The sequence below is a fragment of the Manihot esculenta genome, chromosome 6, assembly GCF_001659605.2.
Source record: "Manihot esculenta cultivar AM560-2 chromosome 6, M.esculenta_v8, whole genome shotgun sequence".
Taxonomy (NCBI): domain Eukaryota; kingdom Viridiplantae; phylum Streptophyta; class Magnoliopsida; order Malpighiales; family Euphorbiaceae; genus Manihot; species Manihot esculenta.
The window spans coordinates 19,696,791-19,713,433 of NC_035166.2; the positions used below are offsets into that span (position 1 = coordinate 19,696,791).

Sequence of the window (16,643 nt, forward strand, 5' to 3'; positions counted from 1 at the left end):
GATGAGAAACAAAAGAAAGGAGGAAAAAAGGAGAGGTTTCTGCAGGATTTGGCTGTTGTCGTAAAGAAAAAGGAAATTGCTTAAATGTTTGGTGAGAAAGAATGAGAAGGATATTGTGGGGGAATATGTAGTGAATGACTTGTCAATGGCAGGCTTAGTCTTTTGTTTACTTCTTCTGTTTTTTTTCTTTTTTAATTATTATTATTTTTTAATAATTATTTTTTTAATTATTACTTTTTCTGTCTGTAATTAATTTTATAGTTATTAAATTATTTTTATATTAATTTTAATTATAAATAAATATTATATTTATAAATTTAATCTATTAATAAGTTGATCCGAATAAATTTAAAAAAATTTCTGAACTACCGCTCCAATATGGAATATTCTGTTAAAAAAAAAAAAAAAAACTATAAATAAGTGTCTAAAAAGAGCGTGGAGGCTTGTCTGCGATTTATGTTATGATATTCAGAAGACGCGTTAGGCTTAATGGCAAGTTGAGGAAAAGTAAGAGAAGTTGCTCAGTTTTCTCTTCTCTGTTTGGCTAGCTGTTATTTGCGTGTGGGACCGTTTTGCTTCTCTGCAACTGCAATGCAATCTGTTAGTTGTTTGCATGAAATATATTCTTAATTAATAAAATCATTTTATATTACGTCATAATTTAAAAATAGTAAATTATCAATTATATGTAAACCTAAATTTTATTAAAAAATAATCACGCATCTATCCAAATTATATTAATATGTAAAAAATTTTATTAATTAATGTATAAATGATATAATAAACTAAATTTATCTAAAAATTCTTTACATTAATTTTTTTATGATAATTAATATCATAATATATGAGAGTTTTTTTTAAGGTAGAGAATATAAGAGAGTGAAAATTTAAATTTAAATTTTTAAAAAATTATATATTTATAGCATTCGGGTGATTTAATTTAAAATTGAATCGAATTAAATTAAATAAATAAAAATAAAAATTTTAATATTTATAAAAATCGAATGAAATAGAATCGAATCAATTAAATTAAATTAAATTTTTTGTGAAACTATTGATTTTAATCATAATGATACTCTTAGTTTGGTAGGGAAAATAATGCAAGAGCTCATAATAAGCAACTTCACCTGTGATTTTTTTTTTTTTTTAAAGGGCGTTACACATTTTAGTGTTGTTTTAAGTGTAAATAAGAAGTTTCCTCTCTCTTTTTAGCCTTTCATAAAGAGACAAGTGTTCTAAAATTGTGAATTTTGAAAAGTTAATTGAAATAAAATAATTAAAGAAAACCTATAAATGTCACTGTTTTTGAATTTTATATATTCATTTTGTAGCATTCTCGCATTGACCCATCATATTTTTATAAGGGTTAAGTACTAAAAATGAAAAAGTTAAAAGAGTAAATGATTTATTCACATTTTAAATTTAGTAAAATGTTAAAGATCAAGAATTAAATTATATTTAACTTTTATTATTATTATTTTATTTTATTTGAAAATTTTTAATAATTTATACGTGAGAAATGAAAAAAAAAAAGAAAGAGTATCTTTGTCAAATTATCTTATACAGGGATTTAGACAGAGACTTAGAGAAATATTTTTATCAAATTATCTTATATAAGGTTTAATTTTGAATAATTATAAATTTTTATTAAATTCTAAAACTGATATTTCTTATAGATGAATTCATCGTAATATTATTCTAACTGCTTATATTTTAATTAGAGAAATTATCAGGTATCGTCTCTCTATTTGGGATGATATCGCTACTTATTTAATAAAATTTTATTAATACAATTAATAGATTTACTTTTAAAAAATATATATATATGAAAATATATAATTAATTTTTTTAGACTTTTATTAATTTATTCCCCACCTTATTAAAACTTGAATAATTCATTTTATTGAATTATTATTAAAATTAATTTAAAATATTCATAAATTCGAATTTCGTTAGAAAGCATAACCATTCTATCTATTTTTATTTTAAGTCTATTAAATGAAATAAAAATTTCAGTTGAAAATGTTATAAAATTTGTTTAATATATTAATTAAGTAGAGAAATATAAAAGATAATTATCTTTATAAAAGAGATAGAAAATGAATATAAATTTAACTTAAAAAATTCTCATTATTAAAAAAATAATAATTTAAATCACTACTTAAAAAGTATTTGGCGGAGCTTATAAGTTGATTTCACCAGCTTATTATAAGCTCTAAAACTTAATTAATCAATTAATATTTAATTTAATCCTAATAAAATAAATAAATGTCGACTAATCCAAAATTAATAAACCTTAAATAATAAGTTCAATATAAATATACAAAATTATAAAATTATCCTTAAAGTCACACATTGTCAAAGAGCATCCATTAATGCATGCTTTCATTTTTCTCAAATATAATTTTCATTTCATAGACTTTACTTTAACCTAAAATAATTTAATTTTTTTCATGATTTGAAAATGGGTTACGGATTGGATGTAATGTGCTTCCAGAATACCCTAGGTTTTTGTGCTTCCAATCGTTAAAAAAGTAAAGCCATGTGTACACCTATCATCTCCTCCCTTCCCATAAACATGTTAATAATAAAACTTTCTTCAAAAAATTTTGCATTATTAATATCAAACTAATAACGATTCACGTAAACTAAATTTTTTAATAAAAAATTTAGCACAAAAAATTATAATTTAGTTAAGTTTAAGACGATTTATTTTTTAATAATAATCATATTAACAATTGATAACCTCCTGCATTTCCTAGCCCAGGAATAAGGACGGATCCAAGAGAAAGCCACAAGTCCAAAACCCGTCAGACCATACGCTTGAAAGACGGCCCAACTTCACAAGCCCGAGACTAGCAACCCGGAGCAATCTGAATCAGATATGAGCACAAGCCCAATAGGGGAGTGGGCTCAATCACTCACCAACCCTGTTCGCATGCGTACCAGGGTGAATTAATTGACCGCCTGGCGTGGAGAATTGGTCTGACATGTCCGTATGTACGGACCTGAAGGATACAGACAGGTAACACTATAAACATGGGGAGACAGGAAAAAAGGGATTCTCTCTTCTCTTCCTCTTCTTCTTCTTCCGGGCCTCGCTATTTCTTCTCTGAAACTCTGGCCTATCCAGGAAACATTGTATCACAAACCTGACTTGGGCGTCGAAGGGTCTCCACCGGGGGCATTCCCGGTAGACCCCTGACCGTTTTTCCCTGTTTTGCAGGTCTTTTCATCAAACAGAGCATTCAGAGACCCATTTGACGGATCTATGGGATGAAGCAAGAAGGTCCCTAGACCCATTAGGGAGCCCAGGAAGGAACCAGATCTATAAGTAGGGAGCCCAGAAAGATTTAGAGTTATCAACAATAAAAAAATGAACATAGTTTTCTCTAAACAAAAACTACGAAATAAAATGAAATAATAAAATAATAAGATAAAATCAATTCAGTTTAAACGATAAAATAAAATTGAAACAATGTGATAAAACTAAATGAAATAAGATGAAATTAAAAAGAGAAATTTATCTTTTAATCTTTGAATATTGTCATTATTAATAAGTCAGTGTTTGTATTTTTAAAAACCTATTAAAACATTTTTAACTTTTCTCTCCATCAATGAAATAGTTCTTTTATCATCTTTTCTGTTAAAAATAGATAAATGATGAGAGAGAATTTTTAAAATATAATTTTGTCCTTAAATAAAACCCTTTATTTATTTATTGGATATTATTATTATTAACAAGTCAGTTTCTATATTTTTAAAAATCTATTAAAATATTTTTATATTTTCTTATATCTATTAAAATATTCTTATCATTTCTATCCATTAACGAAATAGTACCTCCTTCTCCTCAAAAAAGAAAAAGAAAGAAGAAAAAGAAGATGATGACGATGAAAGAAAAGAAGAAGAAAAATAAGAAGAAAGAAGAAGAAAAAGAAAAAGAAAGAGAAGAAGAAAATGATGAAGAAGAAAAAGAATAAGAAAGAGAATAAGAAGACAATGACGAAGAAAAAAAAGAAGAAGAAAAATCTCCTCCGCCTCTTTAAAGGAGAAAAATAAAAAGAAAAATCGACGAAGAATCAAAGAAGAATAAGAAAATGAATAACAAAATAAAAGAAGAGGATTAAGGAGGAGGAGGAAAAGAAGGGGGTAATTTGGTCTTTTGCTATATCTTTAACGGCAGAAATAGATGAAAATTGAGTAATTTGGTTTTTCGCTATATTTTTAACGGCAGAAATAGATGGAAATGAGGTAATTTGGTCTTTTGCTATATATTTAATGGCAGAAATAAATAAAATGATTATTTTATTGACAAAAAAAATATTTTAATAGATTTTTGAAAATGTAGGAACTGACTTATTAATAATAGCAATATTTAAAAACTAAATTATAAATAGGAACTGACTTATTAATAATAGCAATACTTAAAAACTAAATTATAAATCTCCCAATTAAAAATAAATAATAAAATAAATAAATATAGATGGATCATGTTCTAATACCAACTGATATCGAATCATGTTCTAATACCAACTGATATAGAATTCAAAATCAACTTATGATTAAGAATTTCCAAGACATACTTGAAAATGAACGAAATTTAAATAAATTTTAGAGTTGCTCTATTATATATCTAACGAACTAATGTGATTATGGATATAGATAATCATGTGAAAATTTTTTAATTATAAAACGCTATAAAATTTTTTAATAAGTTAATAAAAAATATGAAGAAATACATAGTAATCATCTTTATAAAATATAAAAGATGAGTAACCATTAAATTTCATCACCCCTTAATGAGGTGTATTATTTGCTAAATCTCACTAAAAGTTATCCTAAAAAACTAGTTAGAGTCATATTCCAACTTTAGTTATTAATCTAATTTTAGTGAAATTATTATAATTCTCCTAAATAAAGATGGGCTAACCTAAAACACATTAATGAATTTAAATAAATTATAAATATAAAAAGTTATAAACTTGTCTTTGAAATCACACGGCGGGAGGAGCATCCATCATCTATGCATATTCACATATTTTTTAAATATAATTTTTATATGTCTAACTAAAATAATTTAATTTCACGTTATTTTAAATTATATTTTTGTAATATCATGTTTTTTTTAAATAACCTTTCATTTTTTTTAAAAATTTTTTTATTATAAACTTATCGCGATTTTTAAAGTACCTTAAATATTTAGGTCTTAAAAATAAAAGAATCTATTTGTGTATTTTAACACGTCTATGAATTATACTGTAAAATGCCTTAAATTAAATACTCAAAATCACAATCACAAAGGAAGCCTCACAGTCAGTGTTAGGTGAGACGACATCGTTTGCCTACATCCTTTAAGGAGAACAAAACGAATCGTTTCTGGATTCTGCCTCCACAGTCTGCTTGTCTCGGCGACCGTTTCTACGCACTACTCAGTAGTGGAGAGAGCGAGCGAAATGAGCACCACCGGCAGTAGACAAGAAGGAGAAGATTTATGGGCAGAAGTGGCAAGAGCAGCAGAAGATCTCTATAATCTTCGGGACACCTATTTCCCATCTAACCCACTTGACAAAATCTCCAAACTGCAAGCACAATCGGATCTCTCTCTCAACCTCCTCGATTCCATTCCTCTTGGTACTCTCTCTATCATCTTTTTTGAAGCATCAATCATTCAAATTGGCTGTTTCTTGTTTGTTATCATTAGCTAATGCATTTTTGTATCGTATATGATTTTCTTTTGGCTGTTTAGTTTGCAATGAAGTTAAACATTGAAAAAAAAAACTTTGGGAATTGGGATATTTTTTTGTAAACTGTTTGGATTGGAAACATACAATGAATTGAGAGTATTTCAATGTCCTGTTGCTTTCTGTGCATTGGATCTTGCATGTGCTTGTTGTTTTAGCGGAGTAACGAGTGGGTGTTGAACTAATGATGGTGATGATAAAGTTGGTTGCTTTGTTCTATTGGTCGAGTAACTAAGGTTTCTCAGTTTTCAAGAATGTGGCTACACTTACCACTTAATTGTCAATCATTGCTAGATGTTTGAAACTTAAGACAAAGTTGGAGCTGAGAATTCAGACTTTCAAAAGTTCATAATCCAAAGGAATTATTGGCCTTCATTATGCAACGAGATCTTATATCTCATTATTAAGTTCAAAATTTGTCATTTTGCAGAAGAAAGAAAATCATCCATTCAACGAGCAAAATACGAGTATCTAAGAGGAAAGATATTGGATGTATTACCTGACTATAAGAAAGAAGCAGAGGACCATCTCTCAAAAGCTGTAAGCAAAAGCAAATTATTTTCTTTAATCGTTTCACATGCTTTTGATCAGGAACTTACTATTTTATGCTCCAGGTCAAGTTGAATCCATCTCTTGCTGATGCTTGGCTGTGTTTGGGTAACTGCATTTGGAAAAAGGGGGATCTATCTGCAGCAAGGAATTGTTTCAATCTTGCACTAAGCAAGGTTATTTATCAGATAAAGAGTCTTCTTTTTAAAAATCTAGTCATTGTTTAATTACTGTGATTTTTTCCACTGTGCCCACTGTGATAGTGTTTACTAATGATTGGTAATTGGTACTTTTATCTTGTGTGTTATGCAGGGTCCAAACAAGAAGATACTTTCCTTGTTATCCATGCTTGAAAGAAGAATGGCACAAGGCAAGGATTTGTCTTTACTCTTTGTTTTTAATATCTGATGGAGACATGATAAGCTATGTATTTTTCGTCCATATAGTGGTCTATACTCGCAAACATAATATCTATCTAGTTTAAAACTTCCAGTTGTGAAGAAAATTAGAAAGAAAAGAGAGAGACCTAGTGCACAAAGAAAAGAGGGAAGAAAAAAAGAAAGAGTGGAAATACGTAGACTGGATGAGGCTTTTGCTTGTCCATTCCACACTTTTGGTGTTTAGCATTGTTGTCAGTAAATGACAAGTCTTCATCATCCTGTATAGCTATTTTGCCAAGCACTCTATGTCACATTGTTCTTGTTTTTCTTTTGTATATGCATTTTTAAAAATACTCTTTGTTCAAAGTTATAGGAAGTAAATATGTTAATATAGAAAGTAAATATTGATAGGTGGATCAGTTATTTAATCTTAGGATTGTATCATAGACTTGATTTTCCTTCCTATTTTAATACCGTCTCTCATGTATAAATAGGTTGGAATCTGAAATACAATAACAAATATTATCTTTCTATATGGTATCAGAATCTTATTTATAGAGATTTAAATTTTTTTAGATACTTAGGGTTATGTTCATTTGGGTACCTATAAAGGGTAACATTTGGAGACTTACGGTTCTGTTCATTTTGGTTATCCATAAAGGTTAATATTTGGAGACTTAGGGCTCTATTCATTTAGGTTATTCATAAAGGATAACATTTGAAAACTTAGGGCTCTGTTCATCGGGGTTACTCACAAAAGTTAATATTTGGAGACTTATAGCTCTGTTCATTTGGATTACCCTAAAGGGTAACATTTGGAGACATCGGACACTGTTCATCGGGTATTGTTCATCGGTTATTGTTCACGGGTTCTGTTCTTCTGATTTTTTGTTTATTTTGATTGTTTTGGGTTGATTGTTCGTATGGCTAAAATTGATTTTATATGTAACAAGTTGGGCATGATTAACATTTATGCTCCAACTTGAGGGGGAGTGATATAAGTTATAGGAAGTAAATATGTTAATATAGAAAGTAAATATTGATAGATGGATCAGTTATTTAATTTTAGGATTGTATCATAGATTTGATTTTCCTTCCTATTTAAATATCGTCTCTCATGTATAAATAGGTTGTAATCTCTACTGTGAAATACAATAACAAATATTATCTTTCTACACTCTCCATATTTTAACGTGTGAAATGCTAAGGATATGTTCATAGTCGAAATAATAATGTAATAATAGTTAATTTATGATTATGTTTTTTTTACTTTTTTGTTGGTTTTATTTTCACTTATTAAAAAAATTCATAATTCCATTATTTTTCTAATTATCTCATTAATTTTTCAACCTGTAATGAGATGTGATAGGTAATTGCAACGTTAATGCTCATTGTATTAACAGTTGCAATATTGTATGGCCGTGGCCCTGGCAGTAATTAACATGAGAAAATGCATAAGATTCATGTTGCGAAGAAATATGCCACAATGGTACTGTTAAAGCAGAAAAAATAGAAAGTTTTAATTATATTTTATTTCCCATGCATATTCTCTCAATATAAAGTCAAAAAAATGTTTTACTCCTGTGGTACTTTTATATTACCCTTTGAAATAATAGGTAATTGTTCACTCCATTCCATTACATTTTACTGGACAAAAAGTGGCACAACGAAACAAAATGATATTGCTCATATGGCCTCTGATGTTGTACAAGTTTCTATAATTTTATATTCCTTTTCTTATTAAATTGTATTTGAAGCATGTTGTTATTCAATGGCTCTAAGACCTTACTTCGAGGCACCGAATGTATTAGCTACTATGGTCATAAGTTAAAAGTTATCTTGATCTATTGGATGGGTTCAATGGGCAGAAGAAGCTCTGCTTTGCGGTTTGACCATAAAGACAACATTACTTGAGGTAGTTGACCGAAAATCAAGTACAAAAAGAATTAAAGTTGGATCTACAATGGCAATGTATTTTGTTACTTGCAAGGCAGAATTTAGAGTCTAGATCTTGGCATTCATGCATTGTTATGCTTATCAGAAAAATTTTCCCATCTGTAGGTGCAGAAAATCAGGCTACGCTTGTTGAGCAAAGCATTCAACACGCCAAGGATGCTATCTCTTTAGATGTGAAGGATGGGTACTCTTGGTGTAAGATACTAATTTTAAATTTTCACCCATTGAACATTCATATCTCCAATCTTATTGATTTTTCAAGATTTTTAAGCCATCTCAATTTTGGCTAGATCTTAATTTTTCTTAATGTAGTTCATAAAACTTTTCAGCACATGCTGCAAGTCTGCAATAGCTTGAAAATGTCGTTTCAAATTACAACAACAAAAAATGCTAAATATATTTAGTTTCAGCAACTGATCGACTATGGCTAGAAAATCATAATTTGTTTTCCATGTTGAGAGTGTTGCCTGAATGCCCGTATATGTAATTGGATTTATGTTGAAATATAAATTTGAGTGACTTTGCTAATTTGCTTATTTTAAAAAAGATGTACAGTTGATACTAAATGAAGTATGCTGATACATCATACATCCAACTCCGATACTGTGACACAAACCATTATTTAAAACCCTGACTGTGCATCCTCCATATATTATACCAATCAAATCATTGTCCTACTAACATTTGGTCAAACTGGCATGCATGCCATGATAAGATTTTGGAATTTTGACCTGAATAGCATCTTAACTTGACATCAGTTAATCTAATTGACAGACAACCTAGGGAATGCATTCTTGACAAGTTTTTTTGTGACTGGAGCATGGGATCACAGCAAGCTTCTACAAGCTTTAAAAGCATACCAGAATGCTGTAAGTCTGCAGATTGAGAACTTCCTTAGAAACCCATTTTCTGATTAGCACAAATTTCATTTTAAAAAATTATTTTTAAAAGCAGAGGTTACATGAGCTACTTTTTGATACAAATTGTGGATCTTAATTGTTTATGTTGCTTGTGTTGAACTTTTAGGTTTTCTGTAATCCTTTGTGGTAAAGAGATTGTTTCACTTTTGCGATTTAATTTGTATTGCACTAAATGTGCTGATATTATATTTCAGGAGAAAGATGAGAAAATGAAGTCCAATCCAGACCTTTATTTTAACTCAGCCACAGTAAGTTAAAAATTTTCACTTATTTATTCTTTTGAAACAACTTGTTTGGAGTTTGGACAATGAGACTTTTGAAATATTTTCTATAATTTCATCAGGTGAACATGTAGTATTATTCCAAGTGTATGGTTATCTTCTGCTTTTGTTACTTATTGGACTGGCAGTAAACTATACAATTAATGAGTATAAGTTTTAGCTCTCAGGGTTTGGATGAAAACGACAAACACTAATTTATTATACAGAGTTTTTATTTTTTATTTTTTATCAAAATTAGGAGTTGGAATAATGACTTCACGTGCTTGATGGTGGATTCGATTTAAATTTACAGCCATGTTGACTAATAAAATTCAAATATCATTTCTTTGGGCTAGTTCCTCCTACTGATTCAGGAGCTGAGTATTGTTTGCTCATGCATACATACTATAATACTCCCTCTGTCCTATAATTTTTATCCACCTTTCCTTTTTTTATTGTCTCAAAATTATTGTCCATTTTCCTTTTTTTACATTATAGTAATATAAATTGACTATTTAATTTTATCTTATTTTCAAAATAACCTTTCATTAAATGCTATTTTTCTAAGTGAATATTTAAAATATCTTTTAGTATTTAAAAAAAAATATAATTGGTAAATTTAATAAAAAAAATTGTATTTCTTAATACGTGTAAAAAGATAAAGTAGACAAAAATTATGGGACGGAGGGAGTATCATTTGATGATGGTTCCGTTTTCAGGTCAACAAATATTTAGAGAATTATGAGAGGGCCCTTAGTGGATTTGAAGCTGCTGCCTTAAAGGATCCTAGTCTCAATGCTAGTGAGGAGGTTCAAAAGATTGCTAATCTTCTGGATAAGTTAGAGAATTTGATGCGGGTAATTTTTTTTTCGTTAATCTATTCCAGGTGCTTTAAGTTGCTGCAGCAATGTATGTGTGTTCTATTCATAACAAAATGATTCAAATAATTTGTTTTGGTATGATAGTGATATAAATTTTAAAAACAATCAAGATAGGTTGGGGGAGGGTAGTTAATAGACAAAACAGTTAGGAGGAAGTTAGAGACTACTTATTTGGTGTATTTCCATTATGAGCATATCTAAATCTGAATTCTGAGAGTAAATATGATAGCTCCTTTTCTGTTCAGGCCTCCTATATACTTCTATGTAATGTTCTGTTTTAAGAGATTCAGCTAAATTTTTCTAGATTTCAATTTTCGGGGACAAGCCTCGGATATTCTATGCTTCTATATAATATTCAGTTTTAAGAGGATTCAACTAAAATTTTCTACGATTTCAATTTTCAGGGACAAGCTAGAGCTAAACGACTTGCATCTATGGCATCATCTTTGGTAGCCATTAATTGTAAGCTCTTAGGTTTTCAAGTTACTAGTCAACTTGAGTTCAGATTTTATCCTTGCAATCTTATAAGTGTACTAATGATTGTTCTTGCATTTTCATCTGTAGCAAATTCATCTCATAAAAGAGTCACTATTGATATGTTGTTGGATGGCCTCAACAAAGGCGTAGCAGTTGTAGGAAAAGTGCTTCTTTTTGTTAAGCATGATAATGTCACTCCCCTGTAAGTCCTTGGCTGAAAAACTTCTGGTTATTTTTTGGTTTATATACAAATATACACAATGCAAGCTCAAGCTACTTGTGCTTTCATCTTTTGTTGTTTGTCTATAAAACTTCTTTAGATTAGCTGTTGTAACATGTTGTGAACTCTCTTGCATGCCTGCGTGGTATGTAACAATAGTAGATTTGACGTCCACAGCTTTATTGCCAAAGGAATCATTACTTAGGGCTGGCTCATACTCATATTGCTGGTGTAGCACACTCACTTTGTGAGGAATAGCTCATTAAATAGTCTACATATTACAAACCTCTCATGCTATTCTTACTTTGTTCATCTTGGCAACGTAAATCTTGTTGAAATAAATAAATTGATATTCTCTTTTTCTTTTCATTTTCCCCCCAGATACTATTTGGTGTGTGATTCAAATCAAATATGCTTTGTTCTTTCTGTGTATGGAATAAGCAAAGATGCGGTAAGGGCTATTGATCCCTTTTATGTTCCCTTATTTTTTATGCTTTGCTGGGTTGGTGTTTTTCTTTTTTTCTCTTTTTTTTTTTCTCTTTTTTCCTTTTTTCTCTCCTTTATTTCTTTGTTCTGTTTTGAAGATGGAACATTATTTCTTTGTTCTGCTTTGAAGATGGAACATGATTATGCTTTTTATCTTGCAAGCTTATAATAAATAATAAGTAAAATAAGACAATAGACAGTGCGAGCTCGGCCAAGAACTGCTGGTACCATTCAATCATTCGAAAACTGAATGAGCAGTTTTATGACAGAACAAAGAATCCATCTCATATAATTTCCTTCTGCTTGTTGTCATTAAGTAAATTCCTGTTGTTATCAAGATTCTTTGTTTTCAGTTTTGCTTTCACAGTCCATATAAAAATTGTCTTAGGAATACAGTGTGGTTTGAGGAAATAATGAGTTTTCACCACTTTGTTAGGAGGTTTACAAAAATGGGAACAATTGTAAGATTGCCCTGTAAACTTGTTCCATGGTGTGAATATGCAATGTGGTTCACTTCTTATAGATGCCTTTGTCATTGTACATGTCAATTATGCAAGGAACTTATGGGAATATCTTCTAGATTTATTCTAGTCTCTAATAGGAACACTGTAAACATGCCTTGTAAACTTGTGTCATTGTGTGAATAATGCAATGTGTTCACGTCATTTAGATTGCTCTCATTGTTGCTCAGTTGCGAGTGCCAATTATGCAAGAAACATATGGGGATATCTTCTAATTTATTTTTCTATTCTCTAATAGGAACGTCGTCACTCATTTTGAAGATATATTGCTATTATTGATATCATTCTCCAGTAGGAAAGTTGTCTGACATATTGCATACATAAAATTCAATTTTTTGTATACATAGCATGTCGTGCGTAGTAAGCAGGTATTCCACATATGGCATATGCAATGTGTACAAAAATTAATTGTTAGATGTTGATTTTAACCTAAAATTGCACCAAAAAGGTTGGATAACAAATCCAAAATTGAAACATTTGAATTAAAATGCAAAAACAAGGAAACATTGTCTCTTTATTGTAATTAGCCTTTATAAAATTGGTTAACTCATACATTACCATTGATGTTCTGATTTTTTCCCTCATAGATTAAAGAAGGAGATCAGCTAACACTATTGGAGCCTCATTATCATTTTGTTGATTTTTCTTGGAAGGAAAAGGTAGCTTCTCTCTGGTCTATATGTGGACTCAAGAGCTTATATGCCTGAGCCATCTATTTTTCCTGCATGTTATCTACTCTTTTGTTGTACAGGCTAAATACTAGAACCAAAAAAAAAAAAAAGAAAAAAAATCCCATGCAGAAATTTAAGAACAACAGATTTTTTAGCATACTGCCAAAAGTAGATTGGACTTAGGAGTTAGGAGGCAGAATCAGATTTATAATGCAAAGATAAAAATTACATGCATTAACTGAGATATAAAGGAGCAAAAAGTTCTTTGTATTACTTAAGGCATAGTTAGTTGTTGTTGTGAGTGCAAACAAACACCAAATATATAATTCAATAAATGACAACTAAATCTAAAGTTTGCAATAAAGCAGAATCATGGTAATGCCTACTAATTGGTGTACAAGAGAGAACCACATGCTTGTTATGTGAAAAGACCATTCAAAAGTTTGTCTTCCTTTTTTTCATTGGGTCGTTGTTGGTTGTCAACATCACATGTTATATTCAGTGTTGTGTCCCATTTCATTTATTTGTTTTTTCTCTTTTCATTTGTTTGATCCATTTTTCCTTGCTGGGATATATTTAGATACTTGGAGCGAATAGGATGGTTAGGAGTTCATTATTTCCGCCTCTCTTCCCTTGGCGACTGTTTGTTTTTAGTCCAGTTCCAAAAGTAGGTTCTTTTTTCCTGATTTTGATGGTTCAATGCCAGCTCAACAAGTTTTATTGGTTTGTATTTGACTACTTATAGATCGGTGACCGAAGTGTGAGAGAGGCTATAGAACCTGAATTAAATAATATTACTAGATTCTGAGTCATTGGAGGAATTTTTTTTTTTTTTTTTGAAATTCTAGCTAGAGAGTTCGAATGACATTACTTTGGGCATCAAATGTTTGAATATCATTGGAAGGAAAAATGTCTATTTGGGTTTTCTGTTTCCAAGAAAAATAAATGACTTTGGGCTTTAATTTAGGAACTGAAGTGGAAATAGCTTGAAAAAAAAAATTAACTAGAATCAATTGCCAAATTAAATTAGAGCTCAAGTTTACAACATGATGGAGTTAGTCTGTAATTCTGGAAATTAATTTAGTTAGAAATGGGTTGAAAAAATTTAGAAGAGAGTTGCTTACCAAATTAGACCAGGAAACTCTGTCAAATGTGCAATTCTTTTTAGTCCTAACTTGGCATTTTAAACAAGTAGGCTGTCACTGAATATGGTCAAGCACCTGCATACAGTGGAACCTCATTTTAAAATAAATAAATAAATAAAAAAGAATAAAGCATGCCTTGCATCAGATGCCCAAGCAGCTAGTGACAGTGCTTTAACTTGTCTATTGTTTTTATAGCAGCATAATGGATTATGATGAAGATGTGAAACTTTGTTTTGTTTGTTTTGGTTGAACCAGCATTTCGATTTCAAATCAATTCGTGTGGATTTCATAGAGCAAGTTCTTGTGAATGGGAAGGCTCTGTTGCGGCAACATGCAGTTCGATCATCAATTTATGCTCAACATAAACCATGAAGAGTGGTTCCAAGTATAAATTTGTGAGTTGTGCTTAATTGGGATTTTCTTGATCTTTTCATTGATTCGTTTGATGTGTTGTTGTAAATAGATTAGTGGATAGAGAAGCAAAGAGAAATGCATGAGCATAGATTCTTGCTCATGTTAAATTCAAATTGTCTGATAAAGGAAAGATTAGAACATCTTATTGAGATGTTCATGCGTTTTATTGTTGTTGTGCTTACTGCATGGTAATTGAACATTCGTGCTTGATTGGCAGTTTGCTTATTTGTTCCACATTTAGTTGCAAATTTTTGATAGTCTGAAATCATCATATCAAATTACAAAAATAGGCTTTGTTAGCTTGAGTGACGTGTGGACGCATGAAATGAAATTGCTCTTCTAATTATCATTTTAATTAGGGTAAACTGTAATTTAGTCCCTCTGATTTAGTAAAATGCAACCTTTTGTCCCTCTGTTTTAAAAAATCTTCAATTTAGTCACTGTGATTTTTAAAAACTATGACATTAGTCCCTCCCGTTAGATTTTCAGTTAAATCACCGTTAATTTTAGTTAAAAAGACTAAAATACCCGTTCTCTCTTCTTCCTCTTCTTCTTCTTCTCTTTTCCGATCTCCTTCTTCATCCTCCTCTTCTTCTTCTTCTCCTTCCCGATCTACCTCCCGTTAGATTTTCAATTAACCCAAAAGAGACTATAACTATAACATCCACAACAAAAGTAATCATATTATTTTTTTACCGTTCATCTAAAATCCACAAATAGCATTTAAGTAATATATAGGCATAGGAATATTGTAAGAATTCAAGAAATCGTGAGAGGAAGAGATTCTTGTAGCATTTTCAGAGGGCCAAAATCAATGGCTAAACCTTTGACCTCTACATCAAATTATCCTTCTTTCACGTTTATGGTCTCAGTAGGGTTAATTTCTTCATTTTTGTTCTTCCACAATCTCATCACAGCAGAAAAAAGAAATCAAAATAACGGCAGTTAAATGTGTATCTGATTAAGCTGAAACCTATCAATGAAATTTTAAGTAACCAAACCAAAAGATATGTTGAATGAGATTACGATTAAAATAAAAAGAAAAAAAAAAAGGAAGGAAGAAAGAAACCCTTAGATCGAAAAGAGGATAAGAGAAAGCACCCGATAAGAGAAACTAGAGCAGTGTAGAAGAAGAAGAAGAAGAAGAAGAAGCAGAAGGAGATCGGGAAGGAAGAAGAGGAAGAGGAAGGAGAAAGAATGAGTATTTTAGTCTTTTTAACTAAAATTAACGGTGATTTAACTGAAAATCTAATGGGAGGGACTAATGTTATAGTTTTTAAAAATCACAGTGACTAAATTGAGGATTTTTTAAAACAGAGGGACAAAAGGTTGCATTTCACTAAACCAGAGGGACTAAATTACAGTTTACCCTTTTAATTATAATTATTTGGTATCAAGCATTATGTAGCTTATGTACTAAAAAATTTCAGTTTTCTGTTGTTATGAGACTCCTAATTTTGCAGTAAATTACAAAAAATATCTTTGAATGAAAACCTTACTTTTTTCTTGAATGAATTAAATGATAAGTAATATTTACATTACATTTGAGTTCTGCGTTAAAGTATCAAATGTTTTAGTTTCCAAGTTCTTTTCTTGAAAAACTTACTAGCTTTAGAATTTTCAAATGAAGTAATCTATTTATAAAATTAAAGAGGTGAAAGATCAAAAGGATACTATTTGATCTAAAAGGTGGGCAAATAACATAAAAAGATTAATTAAAAGGAGTTGCTGTTTTTAAAATTGTTTACAATCATTCATTCCAACTTTTTATGTTTATGTTGTAATTATTTGGAGACTGCTTCATGGTAAATTATGGACTCATGGTCATTGACATTGGAAGATGCAGACATCAAGTTGGGAATGTATTTAATTAGTCCTTCTCAGTAGCTTTGACACGTTGACAACTTTCAATATGTAATAAACACTATCAGAAAAGGCGTCTAGGGCCATTGGGTAAACAGCCATGGTGTAATAGTTATCAGAATGCATTGGAGAAAATTCACCATCTCAGCACGCTAA

At 30.1% G+C, this 16,643-nt stretch overlaps 1 protein-coding gene across 1 annotated transcript; it reads left to right on the forward strand.

The window, feature by feature from the left end:
- The first annotated feature begins 5,367 nt into the window (after positions 1-5,367).
- Positions 5,368-14,858, forward strand: LOC110616500 (tetratricopeptide repeat protein 5). The gene is made up of 13 exons (XM_021758876.2): positions 5,368-5,634; positions 6,175-6,284; positions 6,359-6,469; positions 6,606-6,663; positions 8,735-8,824; positions 9,404-9,498; positions 9,744-9,797; positions 10,529-10,666; positions 11,095-11,152; positions 11,255-11,369; positions 11,769-11,838; positions 12,982-13,053; positions 14,466-14,858. Exons 1-13 carry the CDS (start codon positions 5,457-5,459, stop codon positions 14,580-14,582), a joined length of 1,266 nt encoding a protein of 421 aa, XP_021614568.1. The 5' UTR covers positions 5,368-5,456; the 3' UTR covers positions 14,583-14,858.
- Positions 14,859-16,643: the final 1,785 nt, after the last annotated feature.

Bases quoted from the DNA above. Each gene is read 5' to 3' on its own strand.
- LOC110616500 (XM_021758876.2), top strand. From the start codon at position 5,457: ATGAGCACCACCGGCAGTAGACAAGAAGGAGAAGATTTATGGGCAGAA. The intron at 10,667-11,094 runs GTAATTTTTTTT...TTCAATTTTCAG, and splicing joins AGTTAGAGAATTTGATGCGG to GGACAAGCTAGAGCTAAACG. The intron at 11,370-11,768 runs GTAAGTCCTTGG...TTTTCCCCCCAG, and splicing joins CATGATAATGTCACTCCCCT to ATACTATTTGGTGTGTGATT.